Source organism: Tauraco erythrolophus, chromosome 2, assembly GCF_009769465.1.
Source record: "Tauraco erythrolophus isolate bTauEry1 chromosome 2, bTauEry1.pri, whole genome shotgun sequence".
NCBI lineage: Eukaryota > Metazoa > Chordata > Aves > Musophagiformes > Musophagidae > Tauraco > Tauraco erythrolophus.
In genome coordinates this window covers 96,541,650-96,563,330 of record NC_141466.1, presented here as the reverse complement: position 1 = coordinate 96,563,330, position 21,681 = coordinate 96,541,650, and the positions used below count along the sequence as shown (strand labels likewise).

General features: G+C 38.4%; 1 protein-coding gene across 4 annotated transcripts in view; it reads right to left on the bottom strand.

The window, feature by feature from the left end:
• Positions 1-21,681, bottom strand: part of BIRC6 (baculoviral IAP repeat containing 6) — a 199,147-nt gene that overhangs the window by 15,026 nt on the left and 162,440 nt on the right. For all 4 annotated transcript variants that reach the window (XM_086631641.1, XM_086631642.1, XM_086631640.1 and 1 more), the window contains exons 66-67: positions 11,106-11,316; positions 775-920 (exon numbers count right to left, since the gene is read on the bottom strand). In XM_086631641.1, coding sequence (XP_086487767.1) covers positions 775-920; positions 11,106-11,316 — 357 coding nt within the window. The remainder of the gene's footprint in view (positions 1-774; positions 921-11,105; positions 11,317-21,681) is intronic.

Here is a 21,681-nt window from a genome sequence, read left to right as displayed (position 1 = left end):
TCTGGGAGCATAAGGGCCACAAAGATGATCCGAGGGCTGGAGCACCTCTCCTATCAAGACAGGCTGAGAGAGTTTGGGTTGTTCAGTCTGGAGAAGAGAAGGCTCCAGGGAGATCTTATAGCAGCTTTCCAGTACTTAAAGGGGGGGCCTACAGGAAAGCTGGAAAGGGACTTTTTACAAGGGCGTGTAGTGATAGGACAAGGGGCAATGGCTTTAAACTGAAAGAGGGTAGATTTAGACTAGATATAAGGAAGAAATTTTTCCCTCTGAGTGTGGTGATGCACTGGAACATGTTGCCCAAAGGAGCTGTGGATGCCCCATCCCTGAAAGCGTTCGAGGCCAGGCTGGATGAGGCTTTGAGCAAGCTGGTGTAGTGGAGGGTGTCCCTGCCCGTGGCTTTAAAGATGAGCTTTAAAGTCCCTTCCAACCCAAACGATTCTATGATTCCATGATAACTCATAAGATTTAGTTTTAACAGCAAAGGCTTTACTATTAACTATTAAAGGTCAAGAAAAGGCCAAGAAAATAAAAAAAAAAAGGTACTACATAGCTGTGCTAAAAGTCATGAGCTGTACTCTAACTTACTGGCATCGTTTCCTGCTTGAAGCAGTTAAGACTACTACAAGGTTCCAACTGCCTTTGAAAATGTAGTCTGTGGTTGGGGACAGGAGGGAAGTATTTTTTCTTGCTTTTAAGCTAATTTATAATTTATCTGTTAATGAATGTATTACAAATAAAAACTATACAGTATTTATAAAAGTATTTCTATTTTACCTTGATTTGCTTGGCGCAAACTAGTGGTAGCAGCATAAACTATCTCCGCAGTCTTTTGGATGTCTGGTACCAAAAGCGTCAGTCCCTCTGGTTCTTGATCAGAAGTATCTGGTTTTACTCCTGCTTTAGCTTTGTCTTTTTTAGACCTGTTTGGGGTTGTGGGGTTTTTTTTTTGGAAAGAAATAGGATATAGCATGAGGTAACATTTTTCAACCAATCGGACAGTACTCAACATATTTGTCAACAGGGAAAAATATCAAAGATTAATGATCAAGATTAAAGCAAGTCTTCTGAAATTCAAAGTCTGAATCTCCAGGTTAATCACTGAATGTAGCAGTCAACTGTGACAATACTGAACACGCAGTCTTGATTTGACAAACAGAAATACATCTGATATGAAGAGTAAAGATATGAACACACTGCCAGTGATACTAGTGTACTAGTTTCTGCATCCACCATTTAATATTTTTCATTATTACGCTGCATGCTGACCTTATGCTTGCACATTTTCAAAAATACTAGAAAAGCTTACAAAATCAGTATAAGAAAGATCATGTCATAATGTGCACTTCATCCACCCACGTAGATCCTGGTGCAAAATCAAGTCCTGAATAGGTAATACACAACTCTCTCCTATTCCACAGTACACTAGTGATGCTTTAAAATACGCTCATGGTAAAACACTAGGAAACCTCTAGTAAAAATTCACAGTATGTCTGTGAACTACAAGCTAGGCATCACAAGACAGTGGGTCAAAAATGGAGCTTGTCTCTCTCTGCAGTTCTCTTCTGGGCTTTAAAAGTTAAGATCTTTTATTTCAATAAAAAGTTTAATGTAACATAATTTTAAAAGTCTTACAAACACAGAAGGCATCTATATTAAATTGGATGTTTAAAATCAATGTCTTGCAAATTAAAACATCAATTTAAACATCTTAAATTTTTATAATGAAATAATTTGAAAATATAGTATGTATTTGTCATGGTTTAGCCCATCCAGCAACTAAACACCACACAGTCGCTCACTCACCCTGCCCCACTCCCAGAGGATAGGGAAGAGAATTAAAGGTGAAAAGGGAAGAAGGCTTGTGGGTTGAGATAAGAACAATTTAATAATAACAGTATTATATGAATACATATGTATAATAATAATACATACAAACAAGTGATGCACAGTGTAATTGCTCAACACCCAGTGACCAATGCCCATCCTGTCCTGGCAAAAGATCCCAAAACAGGTAACTCCCAGTACCGTAACCTCAGATGAGTGAGAGGCCCAAAAAAGGGAGTGAGAAGAGAAGAGAAAGAGCCCCCGGAAGAGCAAGCACCTTCTTCCCAGTCAACCCTCATTTATATACTGGGCATGATGTCGCATGATATGGAACACTCCATTGGCCAATTTGACCCTCAATCCTAAATCTAAGATCAAATCATAAGACGAGTTGTGAGTCCTTTGTCCTGGCCTTGCTCTCCCCCAGCCTGCTGTGCTCCTGCTCGCTGGCAAAAACACGGGAAGCTGGAAAGTCCTTGATGTCTCAGCACCAACTATAAACACCAGTGCACTGTCAACATTCTTCTCATAATGAATCCCAGACTAAAACCAAAACAGGGAGCTCTTATAGCTGCTAAAAACAAAGACTAACTCTGTCCCAGTCAAAACCAGGACAATACTGACATCATTGTTTGATAGAAGCTATTTGCCTAGTAATTTAAGATATATTTAAATATTTTGATTGTGATAACCCAGTCTTTACTAGCATATATATTCAACTGTTGAAATAAAGACTTGGTATTTGATAACAATACTCTGCAAAACTTACAAGATTTTAATGTCAACAGCCCCCAAATTATTTTACTTCAATATCTGTAGACTTTTTCTTTTAACAGTACTTGTTCATATTGAGATCCAAACAAGTTCAATAGCCAAGAAGCACTGGTTTCCTCTTCCCTGTTACCCTACCTAGAAGCACAACAAAAGGCTATCCACACAAGAAAAATTAGCAATTCAATGCACTGATGTCCCAAACATATTTTAGTAACTACCAAATTCTATGCCCTTTCTGTATCTTAATCTAGATTGAAAATATGCATACATAATGAGTCTCTAAACTATTCAATAGAGGTGATTATAGTAACTCTGAAAGTGTTTGCACTGCACCTAATCAAATGAGAATATACTTAGAGTGCATTAATAACAAAATTTGTTACTGCAGCATGGTTTATTTTCCCTGTTCCAGATTTAATCTAAAGGGACATTAGCCTGTTGTTGACTTCAAGGAATACTGAGCTGCCAGGTGTCCAGAGTTAGGAGGAGAGCATCAGAGCCAAACCATGTCAATTCACTGTTTGAGGAAGGGTTTAAGACAAAGAAGCAGCAGCTGCCTCTCCCATTCATACTTTCCAAAATCCTCATCACTGCCTTTTCCCTTGTGGAAATCTTAGCCAATATTTTTAAAATAACCTTAAAATGTGTATTTAAGCCCACTAAACCTCAGTGATACCAGTTAACATCACAGACATGCTAGCAGGCACCAGTCCCAAGAAAGGTGTACAGATTTAGAACTGCTTGCTGTTGATGTAGAATCCTTAAGCTATTTGCTACAAAATGCTCGTAGAAATTTTGACTAAAATGAAATGTCAATGGGCTTATCTGAGAGAAATGCATGAAAAGCAATGACAATGTGATTGGTGAAGCTACTGAAAGTGAAATTAATTCTTGTAAAGCTATTTTCAAGACAGTTATCTTGTACGACTTTTACCTTCCACACGGTTTTACAATTTAGACTACCAGCCTTTTCCTCCTACGGAGTCTTAGAGCAAAACAAAAATTAAAGTGTTGGCCTCATTAGACAAAAGGCTTAACCACATGCTTAAAACCTCCCACAGATATACTGAGTTACTAACAGTCAACTGCTGAAGCAGACAAGGAATATTTATCTAGCCGAAGCAATAGAAAAGGAGAGATCTACTCACATGCAAATTCTCAGCACCAATAATAGAATTTCCTCTCCTTCTCCCTGCTGTCTGGACCAGTTAACACTTGAGTACTTTTGAACCATCACAAGAGAACATATTTTCTCAATGTCCCTTTTACCATCAATACAAATATTCTGTCTACTCTTATCTTGACCAAAACAGACAACCCTCCTCTCTCCTCAGAATATACTTTTTAAATCAAGGGTTGTCACAGCAGCTTTACCCTGTCACCTGCAGGTATGTGAAGCTCGTGTGATGGTCTACATGACCAGGCTGCCTAACTCGCTAATCAGGCCAGAAATCAATAAGACTGCGTTAAAGCAGTTTATGAAACAAAGTGCACAAGTGATTCCACCTTGGATGCCAAGAAGAAACCAGGTCTCGTATTTGACCTTGATAATGCCTAATCAGGGATTTCAGTCAGTTTCTTAATGAGTATAAGCTAGCTGGCACCACGAAACCCCATATCAGACATACTGCCTTATCAACATTTAGCTTCCTCACACAAGGCATGCTTGTATATTCTAATGGTTATGATAATTTTTTTTTTTCCCCTCTCTTTTGAGGAAAAACCCAACTGATACTGCCATAACTTGTAAGACTCTTATTAATGACAACCTCAATTTTTTCTTCCCTCATTTTGCCTTCCTACCTTTGTTTGATTCAAATCTTTTGCTGTCTAAATAAGAATACCAACTTGGCACTGTTAATCCCTCACAGTTCACATGATGTTGCTACATGACCTTCTTTACATTTTTAGTGTTATACACCATTATTTAGAGATATTTAACAATACTTTACAGCTTGTCAGCTTATTTACAATCAAAATATGGTAAAACAAGTAATTCACTAGACTCTAGATGGGGAAATCTTTCAAAGTTTCCCTAGTGGTATTTATTTTCACATTGAATATCATTTGTAAAGTTCACACAGTTTTGTCATCTCTAGCCATCTGAGAAAGAACTGAATTTCATTGCAAACATGAGCTATTACACTTGATTTCATATTTCTTTTGCATTAGAAGACCACAGAAGCCCTTTCTAAAATCATATCCTTACAATACAGTTTATCACGACTATTAAAATAAATGCAATTTAAAGAAAACTAGATTAGGTACATGATAAGATTAAAATCTCGTGTGAAACAGCTCTGGTACTGCAGGTGGAGGTGTGCAGCTGGTCCACATACCCATCTCCCTGATGTAACGACACATCGTGGACTGGAAAATCTCTAAGTCTATATAGTTTCCTAGACTATATGGTGATGAAAAGGGACAGATACAAACGTAATTCATAGTCCCATGAAAAAGATGAATGAGTTTTAAATATAACTAACAGAGAATCATAGAATTGTTAGGGTTGGAAGGGACCTTAAAGATCATCTAGTTCCAACCCCCCTGCCATGGGCAGAGAAATCCTCCACTACACCAGGCTGCCCAAAGCCTCATCCAACCTGGCCTTGAACACTTCCAGGGATGGGGCAGCCACAACTTCTCTGGGCAACCTGTTCCACTGCCTCACCACCCTCAATGTAAAAAATTTCTTCCTTATATCTAATCGAAATCTGCCCTCTTTCAGTTTAAATCCATTACCCCTTGTCCTATCACTACACGCCCTTGTAAAAAGTCCCTCTCTAGCTTTCCTGTAGGCCCCCTTTAGGTACTGGAAAGCTGCTATAAAATCATATCTTACAACGCTTGGAGAAGCAAAGGTCAAAGATTCCTGTGGCCTCTGTAAGCCTGCTGTGGCCTATTGGCCTGCTGTACAAATCCTAAGTAATAAATACTTAAACGAGCTTTGTTAGGTTTGGTCTTGGAGGTGGGAGGCAGGACTTCAGGGCAGTGCAAATGTTACTCTAAGGACAAAACTACAGCAATGCCAAAGATGATATTTTGGTCCCCAAACCCATTTCTCAGTGTAACCTGAAACACATGGTATTACTTTGTACGCACATGAAAAGCAGCCTGGTGACAGTTCTACCATCTGTGAGTAACATGGGCAAACCAAATTGTTAGTTGAGAAAACGTCTTCCTCCCTTCTTGGCGTCACCTTCACTTTCATACTGCGGCTGCACTCCTGCCTGGATTCAGAGCCACAGCGAGCTCTCTCCAAACCATGTGTGATACACAAGTGTTTCAGAGGGACAAGTAGAGTCTCAGCTGGAGAGAGGGAGTTGCTGGGAATTACAAGGCTCTCCCAAAAATATACGAATAAAGAGATGAAATACTAAAATTAAAGTGATAAAGCCAGTAAGATCCTTCAGCTCCTTCCCTGCACTCTAGCAGCCTGCATACAAATTTATGTATGCAGATAAACTAACCACGCTATCAAACTCCTGAGCTCTAATTACATGTTTTTCAATGGTATTCCAAAGAAACATGAGAACCAATGACCCTACAGTCAGATATATAACCATATGAATATTTTGCTGTACATTTTCTGTATTTTTAGAAAATGTCTGCATTATACTGTAGATTTCTTACTGCCAAGATTCCGCTTGTGAAGCAGAATTTAATGCAGTTATTTAATTCAAGCCAAACCTTTATTTAAATGTTACAATTTTCAGAGTGGAGGAGGAGCCAAATATTTAATTTAGACTTGGAAACTTCCCCATACAGTTTTTCAACCATTGAAGAAAAAGCAGACAAAATGGTGTCAACTCCTATTTAAAGGGATGACAGTCACTAATAATATTTGCTAGAAGAGACAGCAGTGTACATACTAATAATTTAAGCCATTAATTTAGCCTGTGCTAGAAGATGACAGCCTTCTCTTCACACTGTGCTAAATGAATAATGAATGACACACTCCCAAGGCAACTTTAATTTTTAAAGCCAATACTAATACTTACTCATCCATGCCTGATGCTTAGAGGTAAACGTGATAACACAGAATGATACCTTTATCAAAGTATTCACAAAACAAAGCCAATGAACCATTCAGCCCCTGTGTACTACAGAGGCAGTGCTTATAGCAGAATTCAGCTCAGTTTTACACTGATGCTCGCTGTCTTGGGATAAAACTGTCACAGGCTTGCAATCGTGGTATCACGCAGCCCTCACGGTCCCCCACTTTCCGCAGGTTTCCACAGGTACCACGTAGAAGCTCATTCTTTCCAGTAATTCACAGATCCTTGAACCAATCTCCTGAAATCAGGCAAAACAAGGGAACATGCCTTGCAAATAAACACTAAATAATCTAGGAACCTCCTCTGAGATGGCTCTGTGTACTTCTCCTTGGGGCTCCAAGCATTGCCTTTACAAACACTAAGCTGAAGCATCCCAAACCAGCAGAGGCTGCAGGACTGCTCCCTGCAGCCACCCACCAGCTCCAAACATGAGCTTGAGAGTGCAGCAAAAGAAACAAGACTGTTGTTTTGTCTTTTAAAGAAAGATAAACTAAATCAGGCCTCTATTCTTGGGAGACAATTATAGAGAAAAATTTTCATTTGCAAAATGCACCATTTCACATAGTTGTTTTGCAAAATAACAGGGAATACAATGAAGAGCCACAGCAGAGAAAATGCCTCAGGCCTACCTGGTTGTATTCCAGCATCCCCATGCAAGAGAAAAACAGCCAGGTCCTAACAACAATGTGATTGGCAGGGCTGACATATTCAGTCAGCCTTGGAACTGGCAGGATTAACCCTTCGCAGCTGTGTGACAAGCAACAGAAGCGTGAAGATGACAGAATTCAGATTCCCTTCAAGCAGTTACCATGGGGGTGGCCGGGGTGATGTGGAAAGGGAAAGCACAGTCGCAGCAGCTCTCTGCAGCAGAGGGCTCAGCCATCATAGCAAACAAATGTCTCAAACTCAGCCCTTGTGGCAACCACTACGCAAGCCTGACCACTCTCAAGTCAGTGATGGCTATTGACTCCCCAGCAGTCCAACAGTCATGAGAAATCGACTAATACCTAAATGTCTTCTACATTTTCCAGAATTTTCTCAATTTTCCAATAGACTATTATGGCCTTTGAAAGTAAATAAAATCAAATGCTAAGTGGAAAACCAACCCAAGAACATTCCCCTTCAAATTCTGGATCCAAGTAGACACTCTCACTCCAACATGAAGATGACATTTGGTAGACATGCAAGTAGAATTGCTGTTCAGATACAGGAAAGTTTTGTCTCTGAAAGCAGATCCCATAATTACGTTGTTGTTCTGGCATTTGACCTAAAAGGGGCAGCAGATTGTCCCATTTAAGAAATTCATGCCAACACTTGCTTATGCTGCTGGCAAACCTTCAACTAAAATGCTGAGAATTAAAGCCTTCCACCCCACTGATTCCAGGCTGTTCAGGCTGTTGGTGTTTTCATCCTTGTCTATCTACTGCTTTAAAGACAAACAGTACTGTGCTTAAACCAACCAGTGAAAGGTAAGATTTCTTTTTGTGCTGATATATCAAATATAAGAAAATTATATAGAAAATGTAACTGAATAAACCATGGCATTTTAATCAAATTCACCAATTATTAAAATAACACTGATTGTGCTTCTAGAATTCTTCCTAGTTTTCAGTTTCTAAGCTGACACTAAAGAACGAGTCGTACCATATTTTATTTTACCAAATTAAAAAGAGCTTATGAGTAGTAGTCTCTCAAAGACACTTTTTAGACTTCAACCTGGGGAAGTGACATGAGAAGATACAGGTTTCCATGCCAATTAAATCTGAGGCTAACAGATGATGAGATTAACAACAAAAGGAACCGTGGTGAATTTTATACATACTATCTATACTGCAAATGGATTACACAGAAGCCAAATATATTTTCTTTTCTATTTTAAGATTACATATTCCATGATCTACATAGTATTGCCAGCAAGCACAAGCTGGCATTTTTAGATGGGTATCCAACACAAAGAACTGTTATTTGTACTTCCTAATTCTGTTTCTTTTGCATTAAATCAGAAAAAATTTCCACCACAGGTACATTACATGCTTGATATGCAAGACTAGCAACATCAGTCAAAAAGGATTAGAGAAATTCATGGGTCAAGTCCAGTTCATCAGGAGTTACTAGAAAGAGTTCCCAATAGTGAGACTCCTGCTCAGAAAATCTTTCACGTATTTGTTGTTAAATATCCTCAGTTCACAATGTGAGGGGGAATGTTTTACACATGCCTTTTCCTGACATTTTATTTACTTTCTTTTCATGCTGTTTCAGCATATGCTTAGGGACAGCACTAAATTTTGCAAGGAAGGATGGGTATTATTTCCTAACAAGCCATCTTTAAATTGGAAGCAAGTAAACAGAATAAAGAAAACAATTAATTGCTGGAAGCAGAAAATAATAAAAAGAAAGAAATGAAAATTCATATCACAGCATTTGTTTTTCTAACTTGCTCAGTCAGGGCAGAAACAGATGATTCTGTCATTAAACCTTCCCAGATCCTCAGTTCTGGAAACTGGAACGGTTGAAAATATGAAGAAACAGAGATGGAAAGCTAGTTGTGAAATTTGCACCAGGTACAGCACCTCCCAGAGACAGGAGGTACTGGGAGGCACGTCAGGGTTCCTTCCTTCTGTGTCTGCTAGTCTGGTGACCGTCTCTTCAAACAGCAACCACACGCAGCACTTGACTTAATCGATCAAATGACCGAAAAGCAGACCCTCTCAGACTTGTATCCTGGCCTGTGAGCCATAACAGAAGTGCAACGTTTCACGGAAGGTGACAGTCAGATCTCAGTGATAGCAGCCTTTCTAAGGGTGAGATGCCATAGTTATGCAGTGTGAGAATTGATGATAAAAGCAATCATAAAGAAACACTGTGTGAATCACTCAGAAGTACTCTGAGAAGATGATTTGACCTTTGCAACAGTCAGAAAAGATAAAAAAAAACACCAGGAAAGTAAAAGTACATAGTTTTGGCTGTTGAAATAATACAAAGCTGCATTGCATTTATCCAGAACATTCAGTTTTTCTTTGTCAAAGGAGAATAATTAGAGGGAAATCTGATTTAGCAGTATGGGTACTGGTTGTTACTGAGTAGAATGGGAAAAGACTGCCAGTCTACATTTTACTCTTCTCCAACATCAATGGCCCAACCAGCCAGGGGTGATAATAGGACAAAAATATCAGGTCTGACAAAGCACAACTGTATTGTAACTGTGGACTACACCAAAATCACCAAGGAAGATAAACAGCAAACAATTAGACTGTGCTCACACATTCCCTGGAAGAGAATCTGTGCTTATTATCCTCTTTATGACCATTTTACAAAGGGAGCTACCCAGAGGCTGGCCTATGGTTACTGAAAGAAACTGTCATTCATGCTTTGTCTGTATGTGTTTCCTTGAAAAGCCAGCTGAACTCTGGAAGGTGTGCAGAACAAGCTCACACAGCATTACACTGCAACGCTTACACAGCCTGCTGGCATCACAGCTGAGATTGGATATTCGGATCCTTTTACATTTGTTCACTAATTCCTCTGCGGGACTGCAACTCTTTGACAAGAACCATCACACACAGAGTTTCCCAAAGGAGCCTGGAAGACTCCAAAGTCTGGTGTGGATGGCTCCAGAGCATTTGTTCGTTATTTCACATCGTCTTCAGCACACCACCTTACTTCTGACGCCTGTGCTAATGGACAAACAAACTGCCGGTAAATCACCAATGCATGCAAATGTGCTTTCTGTATGTAGCAGCAACAGATACTACTAGTCAAAAATTTTCAACCATCTCTGTACAATTAGGATTCTCACCACAAATAATAGCTCCCAAATTTTTTGCCTCCTGAACCTTATTCTTCCTGATAGAAGCCAAAGGCTGCTCTCCTAAGCAGTTAGCCTCCGATGGAGAATCCGTTGAGGAACCTGGTCCTTACTCAAAAAGGTAAAGCAGCACAGAAGCATATGGAAGATTGTTGGGACACTTCTTGTAAAAACTACCATTTGGCTTGGTCCTCTCCGACCCCATTCTTTACAGAACAGGCTTGTTCAACAGCTCCTGAGGAATGCTCCTGCCTTCAGACTGACAGCAGGAAACACACAGTCCTGCAAACAAAAGATTCACCTCACTGAAGAGGGAAAGAAATTTAGAAAAGATTTGAAGCTCCCAAATTCTTGAACAGCAATCCTCTTTCTGATCAGTGGGCAGTTACTGCTGAAGAGAGAAGAGTATGCAAACCTACCAGCTTCTTTGTGTCACACAAAAAATTCCTTGCAAATTGTACAGCAAAACAGAATATATACATACAAATGTAAATCCAGATCAAACAGATGCTATGTTCTCAATCTGGACTGCAGCACTTCTTCAGATAAATATACAGAACTGCATCTTCTTTCACTTCTATATTCATAATGTGTAAGTGCAAAATACAGTTTAAAGGAAGGTTAGGGATGATGAAAGTGGTTACCTCAGTCGGTTGGTATAGGTATCTACACACGTCTTCATTTTAGCTAGCAAAGTCCCAACAGAAGCTTGTGACTCCAACTGTTCTTCCTCCTCTTCACTATTTTCTCCCGACAGAGGAAGCAGTAATGGTACCATCGATGTGCAGGATGCGATAGCACGGAGTAATTCTAGCAAGGCTCGATAAAGGGGAACATGCCGGGCCATATCCAAAACTAAGAGAGAAAAACAGTTTACAAAAATTAAGAGTGGAAAAGCTAGATTTTAGTAAGCATTAAAATATTAATGACATTTAATAATAAAATAGTATTGTATAATACCAATTTAAAAGTTATGTTTCAATGGATTTGTCCAGAAAAAATTGGATAAGATACCTGGAAAACAAAGGTTAGCAAAAGACACAAGAGGACAAAAGCTCTAACAAGGTTCGGAACAGGATTACCACAGGCTATATTAATTTCCAGTAGCTTAATGTACAATCCTGGCTCAAGTTGTATGCTGACAGTAATCGCAAACAAGTGTCTATGGAGCACAAATTGTAACCTATGGTGTAGCAGGGTAGCATTTGCTGATTCTAACAGCATAAGCATTAATAAAGAAAGACTTTCATATCACCCACTTTATTAATAGTTATCTTCTCCTTTGGCAGAATTTGTCTGCATTATTGCAGGAATATTTATGGTCATGAAATAAATGAAGTTATCTACTAAGAAGTCTGACTTTGCTTCTTTTCATGGAGAAAGTATCATTTCTAAAACCGTTATGCATTCTTCAGAGCATGCAAAGGCTCTGAAGAAGCAACAAATTTTATCTACTTATATATGAACCATAAAACAGTAAAGATGAATAAGAATATATATCAGGTAGCACTGTCTTAGTACTGCTCATGCATTACAGAAGTCAACTGTGGGTAGAATATAGATACCAGCTCCTCTGACTAGGAAACACGGGCAGAGACACCCAATTCTAATGTATTCTCTAGCACCACATTTGTTTATTTTCCTTTTCCACTTGCTTGGACAAATATGTAATGGATGTCATTTCAACTGACTTTATATCATTAACAGAGATCCTGAAAACGTAGCAATACGCAGATACTTTAACACAGCTGCTTCTTCTGTCCCTAGGACATACTATTTTTAACTTAACTGCAGGAAAAAAACTTGCTCCAGTTCAAAGTATTTACAAATGACTGAGTTTATGATAAAATAAATTTATGCTTTTTCCAGCAAAAAAACCCCAACAAACAAAAAGCCTCTGACAACTCGCATTAGGACAGAACAAAGCATAGAAGAACTCTTTAATGTTTCATTTAGCACATCTCACCCTCCAAGCTAAAGCATATCACAAACTTTCATCTCCTGTCACCAAACCCTTGGCTCTAAATACAGCATGATGGGACAGTATAAATAGCAGAGCAAAATTCAACAAGGCAGTTTATCCAGGTTTAAAGCTGCTTTTATCTCTACCAAGAGTTCTCTGATCAACAGCTTGCTATTCATGTTTTGAAACTATTACAATGGCACAAACTCTTAACTCGGTGAAGTTATGTTGTGTTGAACAGAAAGAAAATTTACTTAAAGCATTAATCTGTAAGATCTGGTATCATGGCTCTGAAAATATCTGTGTCAAAATAGTCCATATATTTAAAGCAAACTCCATTGAATTTAAACATTGTCATTAAGAAAACCAGTTTCAATTGTCTGTTGATTCTTATATTTTATATATCTATCCCCCTTCCTTATGCTCAGTTTCTACTCTCTAGTGACTGATTGCTCACAGAAAAATCCCCACGTGTACAATGGCCTTAAAATAAACATGAATAGATGTGATGCCTGAAGAAAAAAAAAGGAAAAAGAAGAAGAGAAGAAAAAGAGAAAAAAAAAAAGGACAGAAAAAAGATGAGGAGGGTGGGGGGAGAGCAGGGCTAAAGAAAAGGAGAAAGGGACACCATAAAACCCTATAGCGTAACCCCCACTAGAAACCACTTTCCTCCTGTAGTGCTAAAGATCAAGCAGCTCCTTAATTTAATCAGTAGCTGTTTATTATGAAGATAGAAAGAGAGATAAGACCTCTTAGATAACCATAGCATTTCACTTCTGGAAAGCTTTTACTTATTTATTTTAACCATAAAATTTTCATAAGTCCAGAATATATAATTTCAAATCCTTCAATGCTCGCTTGCCCTCTCCTTTGTTAAGTGCATAGTTCAATTCAAAATTACTGTCACGAGGGAAACTGAACTGACACAACTTTAAAATGGGAATGTTTTCCAGAAAGACAGGAGAGAATTTCTGGTTTTAGCAGATTCGACTTACTTGCACTGCTTTGCAATTGTTCCCATGTGAAACAAATGAAAACATAAACTTGGCTTCAATTTAAACAATCTTTTAGGGAACAACTACCAATTTCTTTTACCTTAATGCTAGACTCTGCTAAACTCAATTTCTTGAGTTTGTGTCTTACACTATTTTTGTCCAAGGCCTTTATTACACTTACTAAGGATTATGACTCATGCAAGTGTTCGTCTGTTCAAAACGCCAGAATTTCCTCCCATCCTCACTCTAAATCCTAAAAATGTTTATCAAGACTGGATATCTGGATAAGTATCAGAAAAACTTGCTGTAAAGAACTCAAAATTGGCAAATTACTGTTTATTACCTTTATTTGGCAGTTCATCTGCTCCTTCTGCCTACTTTGTTTTCAACTGAAAGAGAATGCCAAACAGACTATAGTGTATGTTTTCTGCAGATAGAGCTCTGCTTTCTGAAACAGGTTAAGAAGACTTGAGCGTTTTTTCAATCTCGACATCTACGTGCAATTAGATATTCTAATTTGGATAACGCTCAATTTTTAAGACACTAAGTTTAAGCCACTAGGACTACAAGACGCCCCTTTGTAAAAACCCCCTGGCCCACATCTACTGTTTGCGCCAATCTGTCCATTTCCTCCTGGTGCGGCTGGCTGCATCTTCACATGTCTTAACAGCACCTTTCTGGACTGACAGAGGCTTAGCAAGTCCAGCAGCATTCAAACCAGAGCCTCAATGTTCAGGTACCACTCACATTCCACCATTATCTTTACTGCTTTTTGTGTTTGCAGCATATTTCCTTAGTTGGGATTCATGATAGATGTCTTCCCTCTAGATAGCGTTACGTATACATTTGGGGAGAGCATTTCAGAAATACAAATGATACAGCTTTGTAAAAAAACATATTTCTATCCTGTAGCGAAGTCCTTTAAAGGAACTGAATTAAAATACTAAAAACCTGGACTGTCCTGGCTGTTGGTACAAACTGTGAGGTCTTTCACATCTGTCCATTTTGGTGACGTCAGTGCTCCTCAATTCTGCAGGGCAGTGAATTGCTGAGGAAGGTCCAACCCCCAGTACCAGGGGACCAGTTTAGAAGCTCCCCCTTGACAACCCTCGAACAGAACTGCTGCCTGAGAGAGCCTACCTGAACTGTTGCTAGGTTTCTGAGCGTTTCTTCAAATGACTACTATATGCCACATACTTATATCAAAAGAGAGGTAAACATTAAACTATTTTATTGCTAGACTCAGAGCAGGACTTCGCACTCAGGTTTTATCTTGCTTCCTTGTCTGCCTTAAAGAGGGCCAGCAGGACAGGGCCGCCTGGCTGCAAGTGTTGTCTCAGAGAAGACTCCAAAACCAGTGCCTGGAACATGGCTTTTGCATCCCCTGATCCAGTCTGCTTCCCCTGTGAGCTTCCTACGTGCTTCTCAACTAGCATTTAGTAAATATACATCAAGGTTTCACTTTTTGGCTATTCCAGTAGTTAACCAGTTCAAACAGTGGAGCATGAAGCACAGCAACAAGCTAAAAACTACTGCTGAACCTGGAGCGTGAGCAGTTGGCTGCAGGAGATCTGTGAAACAGCCCCTTGCCAGTGGCTGGAAGGCGGCTGTGAGAGCCTGGGGGGAGAGCGGGGCCAGGAGGTGACAGAGAGCAGCAGGGCAACACCACCATGGTGGGCAGCAAGGCAATGACAGCAGCATTCTTGAAGGCTGGGATCCCAGGGCTGGGATCCCAGACAGCTGATTTAAAGGATAGTAACAGCGGCATCTTTATTATCACCTTTTTTTACTAATCGCAGGAACGACGAGTTCTAAAAGGATGAGTGCACATGTCTAAAAACCAGGCCAATGTCTTACTGTCCTTGATAACTAGCAAGGAAGTTCACTGTAGCCTTCCTGGACAATAGACAGCATGCATGCATACCCACAATTCACATCAAAAAAGTGTCTCAGGTCTAAATTTATTCTGTTGTGTTTATGAAAAGCAGAAATGTCAGCAAGGTCACTGCCATTTACTAAGACAGGTATAGATGACAAACATCTGGAAAACATCTCATGGTTTAGTGGGATAAGGTCTTATCCCTCCCTCTCATTCCTTTGGATAATAAAGGTCAAGTTTTACTGGAATCACTACAATTCAGTTAGCCTCTTGCCACAATATTTGCAATTTAGAACGACACTGAAGGCTAAATAGGTAAAACCAGACATTTCATAAAACCAGATCTCCCTTATACACTAACAACAAACAGTCTTTTGAGGGGGAGGTGGAGGGAAGAGGACTCTGACTAAAGTTATTTTAAGAAATCCTGACTTTCAGAAACCGCTGAGCATCCTGTCTTTTGAAAACCGCAGACTTTCACGAATGCCTAAAGGTCATGAGACAATGCACTGATCATATTTTTTAAAACTTCTAGACACAGCCTACTTATTCCCAGGAAATAACTGATTAATATTCAAAGATTTTGCGTGTGATTTCAAAACATTTCAATGCTTTCCACACATCTATTTGTTCATCACCAATATAGATCTATTTCTTACAAAGACCTAAGACTACCTACCCATGTGCAATTACAACCTTAATATAATGAAAAAGCATTTGAGGGCAGGTAGTTTCACAGTATCAAGGCACCACCTTAAATTGCATATATATCTGTAACAAGATAATGGCCCAACTGAGTCTAATACTCCTTTGCTTTCTTTTAATATTATACAATATTCAAACAAAGAATAGGCAGGCCTAATGGCCCATTAAATAGACAGTACTGAACAGCAATAAATTTTTTGTGCCATTCATTTAACATCCTCAGTACAACTTAACTGGCTATGAATAAGATTATAAAACTTATTGCCATTGCAAAGGATATTTAAAACATATCACAAAGAATATGCACATTTATTTTAAAATAAAGGAAACTATTACTATAGCATATCCATTATATCAAAAAATCTTCACACTTTACAGCAGATTAAAGAAACAAATAGAGAAGAATAATTTGTAAGAAAACGATGAAAAGTTCTGCTTGACTTGCACCTAATGTGAAGGCCTTCCCACTGTGATTCTCACTGTGACAAAACTAGGAATTCCTACCCCAAAGGAGCCTACAAACTTGATGTAAAATAAAACAAAACAGACACTTGAAGAAAAAACCAAACACCTTTACCATTTTTTTACCAGTCACATTGCCAGATGCACACCCTCCTCGCTTCTGTGCTATGAGAAAAGTTTTGTGTGTACATATGTATGTTCTCAATCTATCTCCTGTACATCATTTCTCATTTACTAGACTCACATCATTTAAGGACTTCTTGAATTTCAGTTATTTTAGAGGCCCACAAAAGTATGACCATTTTTTCTTATATACAATATCTTTTTACTTCTGACCAACATATATGACTGACTTTCTGCCTTTGTTAAAGAAAGGAAGAGTGTGCTGGCAGCCACAAGCACAAGGCACCACTGGCAACTCTTTCCAAATTACAACCCTTGTATTTGTTTTCTCAAAGAGATCTGCCACTGCAAACATGAGAAGCATGGTCATGAACGGACAATTAAAAGGAAATAACAGAAAAGAAAAAGGTATTCTGGACAGAACGCACATCTAAAAGCAGGAAATGTAGCCATTTGCCAGGATTTTTTTGTTTAAATTTACAAGTGTGGCTTACATATAATAGATCAGAAGAGGGAAAAAAACAGGTTAAAACTTGAAATGAACAAACTGACATCTATAATAACAGATGAAATTGAATTCTGATTTTATAATTATGCTCTCATCTTCCATTCCAAGAAGCTTCCTTCTTGCATGGGGTAGAGTTTCCAGGGAGTGACCCAAGAGATGCCTTCAAGTCTCATTACTTATTTTGTTTTGGGTCTATTTTTCTCCTATTTCAATATGATTTTGTATCTTCCTGGAAAGATGAATGATTGTATTTTGTTAAATATTAGTCCAGAAGTAGCCATCTAATCCTGTCTCTGTTTTAAGTAATGTGAAAGAAAATAACTGTCAGTTATGTAGAGCTGCTATATTATAAAACTGGTATATTCACATCATGCACAAATGCTCAAAATCTACTACAGTGTATCCAAACTTCCCCTGCAAAAACCCCAAGAAAGTATCTTTGTATTCCAACACACCTATTTTTTCTTTTATAATAATGAAGTTTAAAGGGCTTTGGTCTCATCAATTTAAGAAACTAAAAGTATAATAACACAGTCTCATTACCATGCTACTTACTAAAAAGTTTAAGTTCAATGGTAAGATCACAACTACAGTACCACACACACCTGCCACTACATTCTTTTATTTTATTTTACCTTTTTTACCTCCGAAAAATTTAAAAATAGATCTTTAAGTAATGTCAATTTTAAACTATTTCTAAAGCATGCTTAGTAATTATACTGAGGCATCAAAAATATGTCCTCATACTATTCACAAACGTAAACCCCATAGCCATGATTAAATTAAAGACTTCAGGATCTCATTATCATATTGAAGACTCTCAGTAGCTACAAACACCATTGCTCAAAAAAGCCACACAAAGGAAACACTCATTTTGTATTTTTAATTAAAACCTTCAGAAACGGTCTTGTGGCCACAGATACTGCCAAGCACAAGTGAGACGCTGTCTTTCCAATAGGGCCACATGTCCTTTTGCTAAATATTTTTTTAAACCAGAGCCTTTCCTCAGCCCCTCCTTTCCTGTATCTTTGCAAACATATGATCTATGAATGCAGTCCACGCTGCAGGCAATAGTGTCAGTTCCAAATACGTCATGCTCTACTGCCTCTTGATTTTCTGTTTCAGAATCAACCCAGGGCAAGCCTCTTTTATAATAGGTCTAATTAACACCCTGTGTTCTGCTCTGTTTTGATAGAAAAAAAAAAAAAGCTTGCCTACAGAGTATTTTGAAATCTGATCTCTTTAAGAAAACATTAGCCTCAGGTAAAAATAAAACAAAAGCTTTCTTAATATTGTCATCTTGTAATAATTTAATTAGCTTGACTTTTTCTTCACTTTTCTTTACAGGAATAACACAAACATTTTCACAGTACCATTCTGAGTATCTGAAAAAACAGCATCAGAAAAGACTAGTCCCCCTGCATTATGGAGAAGGAGGGGTTAAGCCCCCTTACAGGTCATGAATTACAAATCCTGTGTCAGAGCAGTAAAACAATGCAAGAAGGATGGGCCTCCGAATTCAACGTGTACAGTGTCAGGCTCCAAGTTGATTATTATTATTGTCCAGATACAGCCTTAAAATTTTGCTCTTCTGATGTCAGCGCTGAGCCCATTAGCAGTCAAAACAAAAAACGATCCGATCAAATTTGGAAAAGGTGGTGAGAAATTAGAATTTACTTAATGAGACTGCATTTAATCATTAGTACCATTTCAACACCATGTGCATTTTTCCCCTTTCTCAAAGAGACAGGACAGAACTGGAAAAGGCACGAGAGAAAGGCGACCAAACAACCCAAGGTTCGGAATGAACTGCTGTACTATCTACAATGAAGTAACTAAGACTTTGCAGCCTCAGTAACTAATGAAATGTAATTTAAAAAAAACCCTTTATGATACAAGTGGTAAAAAAAGTGAATAGAATTCAAAACATTCATAGGACTAGGCACACCATTAGAAGACACAGTGCCACTTGTAAAAGAACGTAAACTACACAACACATCACTGTTAAGCTTTAGGAAAGCTTAGCACTAAATGCTGAGGCAGTAAATACTGTTACAGGTTCAAAAGTAATTGGGTAAATTTATGTAAGAACAGGCCACTGGGGGCTCATAAGTGAGGAGACACCACCCTTGGCCACATACTAGCAATACCAGGGCAGCATCTGTATGTCAGCGCTATCCCAGTGTTCTCCCATAGGCATCTGTTATTGTCCACAATTGGGGATAAAGTAACGGGCTAACAACCTTGGTCTGTCTTGGCATTGCTATTCTTGTAAGGGTCTTCCAGGAAACTTGGAAAAAAATAACAGTTTAACTGCAATATAAAAGGAAAACTGTGTTCAATTATAGAAGCAAAACCCATTGCTCAAGTTGGTCAGTCATCTGGAGTTAGTGTAGTAATGCGGCTCAAGGGAGCAGACCATTGCTCTTAACTATTTCTGGCTTGCTTATTTTTAAAGAATATTTGATTTTGGGGAAGTTAAGTATTTTCAGGAAAGTTTTCTTTTAAAAGAGTACAGTCAAACAACACTTACAAGCATGTCACAAATGTATCCATGAAAACAGAAAAAAATTTTGCCAGAAAAAGCATGAGGAATTATTTCATTAGGCTGGTGTGTACAGTTGAGTAAACAGACACAATTTCCATTATTTCGAAAGGATAGGAAAAAGAAACCCAAACAATATAAAAGACATAAAAATCCAACCGAGCTTTTAGTGACTACTAAAACCATGCATTGTCCCCAGTTTTGGAGATATTACTATTTCCATGCTACACTCTAGTCCCCGATAACAGAATCCATTACAGAGATCACTCTCTATCATTAAATAGCACTCCAAATAATCTTGCAAACGTGGTCAGGTAATGAAGGGATGCCTCTTGGAGGCTACAGAGCCATCTAACATGCGGGGTGAGGAACACATAATCAAGTAAGAATAACTAATGAAAACTAAAAATGCAAAATTCCATATTCATTGATTTTGTTTGAAAAAATGGCCCAGTAGGCATCAGTGCAGAAGGGATGTGAGCAGAGTACTGCCGAGGAAGTCCATACTGCCATGGGATCCAATCCCACTGCAGTTTTTAAGAATCTCTCTTCTGAAAGATCACTGGTTTTACCTAACGTCAGTTCTTTAAAACTGTCAAAATACGAAGAAACACAAATAAACCATAACACTATAACCAAATCATGGTTATACCCGAATCTAGAAAACAAGCATAAGGAAGCATCAATGTAAAGCTACAGGATTGTTCTATATAGTCCAATAAACACATAATGATATAAAGAAAGGCACAGATAAAAGAAAGATATAAAAAAATATGTGAAGAAAGATATATGAAAGGAAAAGCACTCAGAGACTGCATGAGAATACAGTCTTTTTCCTGTTCAGGGATGAAAAAAACCCTTCATTATTAATACAACTCTTTATTATGGCATTTAGTAAGATTAAAAGGACCAATAATTTCTATTTGAGGTAGATGTAATGAAATAAATCTAATATTAAAGGTAAGCTAGACGCATCAAATTTATCTTCCACTTAGTAAAGAAAACAAGAAAAATATTTTCTGTAGAGAAAAAAAATATAAGATTTAAATATTCTGCAGATAAAACTTCTCTTGAAAAAGTAAAAATAAACCCAAAACAAATCAGGTGCAAGATTGCCTACCACCTCAGGTTAAGTGTCTCAAGCGCAGGCACTCCTCAGAGACGAAAGGAAAGGTATTGCTATTCTAAGAACATGAAGCAGGATTTTTAAGGAAGTTAATCTGGCTTTCATCATCCCTGCATTGGAGCAGGGAACAGTGATTTCACTATTTTTGGCAAAGGAGTGGGCAAGCAGCCACCCTGAAATGGTCCTCAGTCTGAGCATTACCCTTTCCAGCCCATAAACCAGTCACTAGTGTTTTAGAATAAGAGGGCAATTGAAAGTAAGATGGAAAGCTGCCATTTCATTGCACATGCTGCAGAAATCAACGTGGAAATTCAAAATTAGATAGTGAAGTTGTGGGATGTTTTTAAACCATTACTTCAGCAGATGGAAGAAGGCCAAGACTTGGGTCATCTGTTCTAACTGACAGCAGAGGATACCATTGTTGTTACTGGAATGAAAGGATGTGTGGTTCCTGTGCTTTATGGCAAACCTTCCATATGAGCACACCTACAAGATCATGTCCTCAGGGGACAGAAAGGAGACTATTTAGGAATCTCATTCTGCCTTAAATATAAATTATTTCAGTTGGCCGAGATGGCAGAGGTCCTGTGCATATGCAAAACAGAACTTTTACCACTTCAGCATATTTTCTAGAGAATAATTGGTAGTTTAAATATCAAGATGGGCTCTTGGTAAACACACAAAGTGCAGCTGAAGAGAAAAATTAACTGAGCACCACATACGATGAGGAGAATTATCCCTGTGGCCCAGACTTGTGGAACAGGAGAAATTGCACCTTCCATGCAACCTCATGCAAGTTCCTGCATCGCTTATTCAAATGGATCATCCTCCATTATGTTACAGTATAACAATAAAGACTAACTTAAAAGAATGAGTGGGAATAACCTGAAGTTGTCCTTTAGAGAGGACAAGAA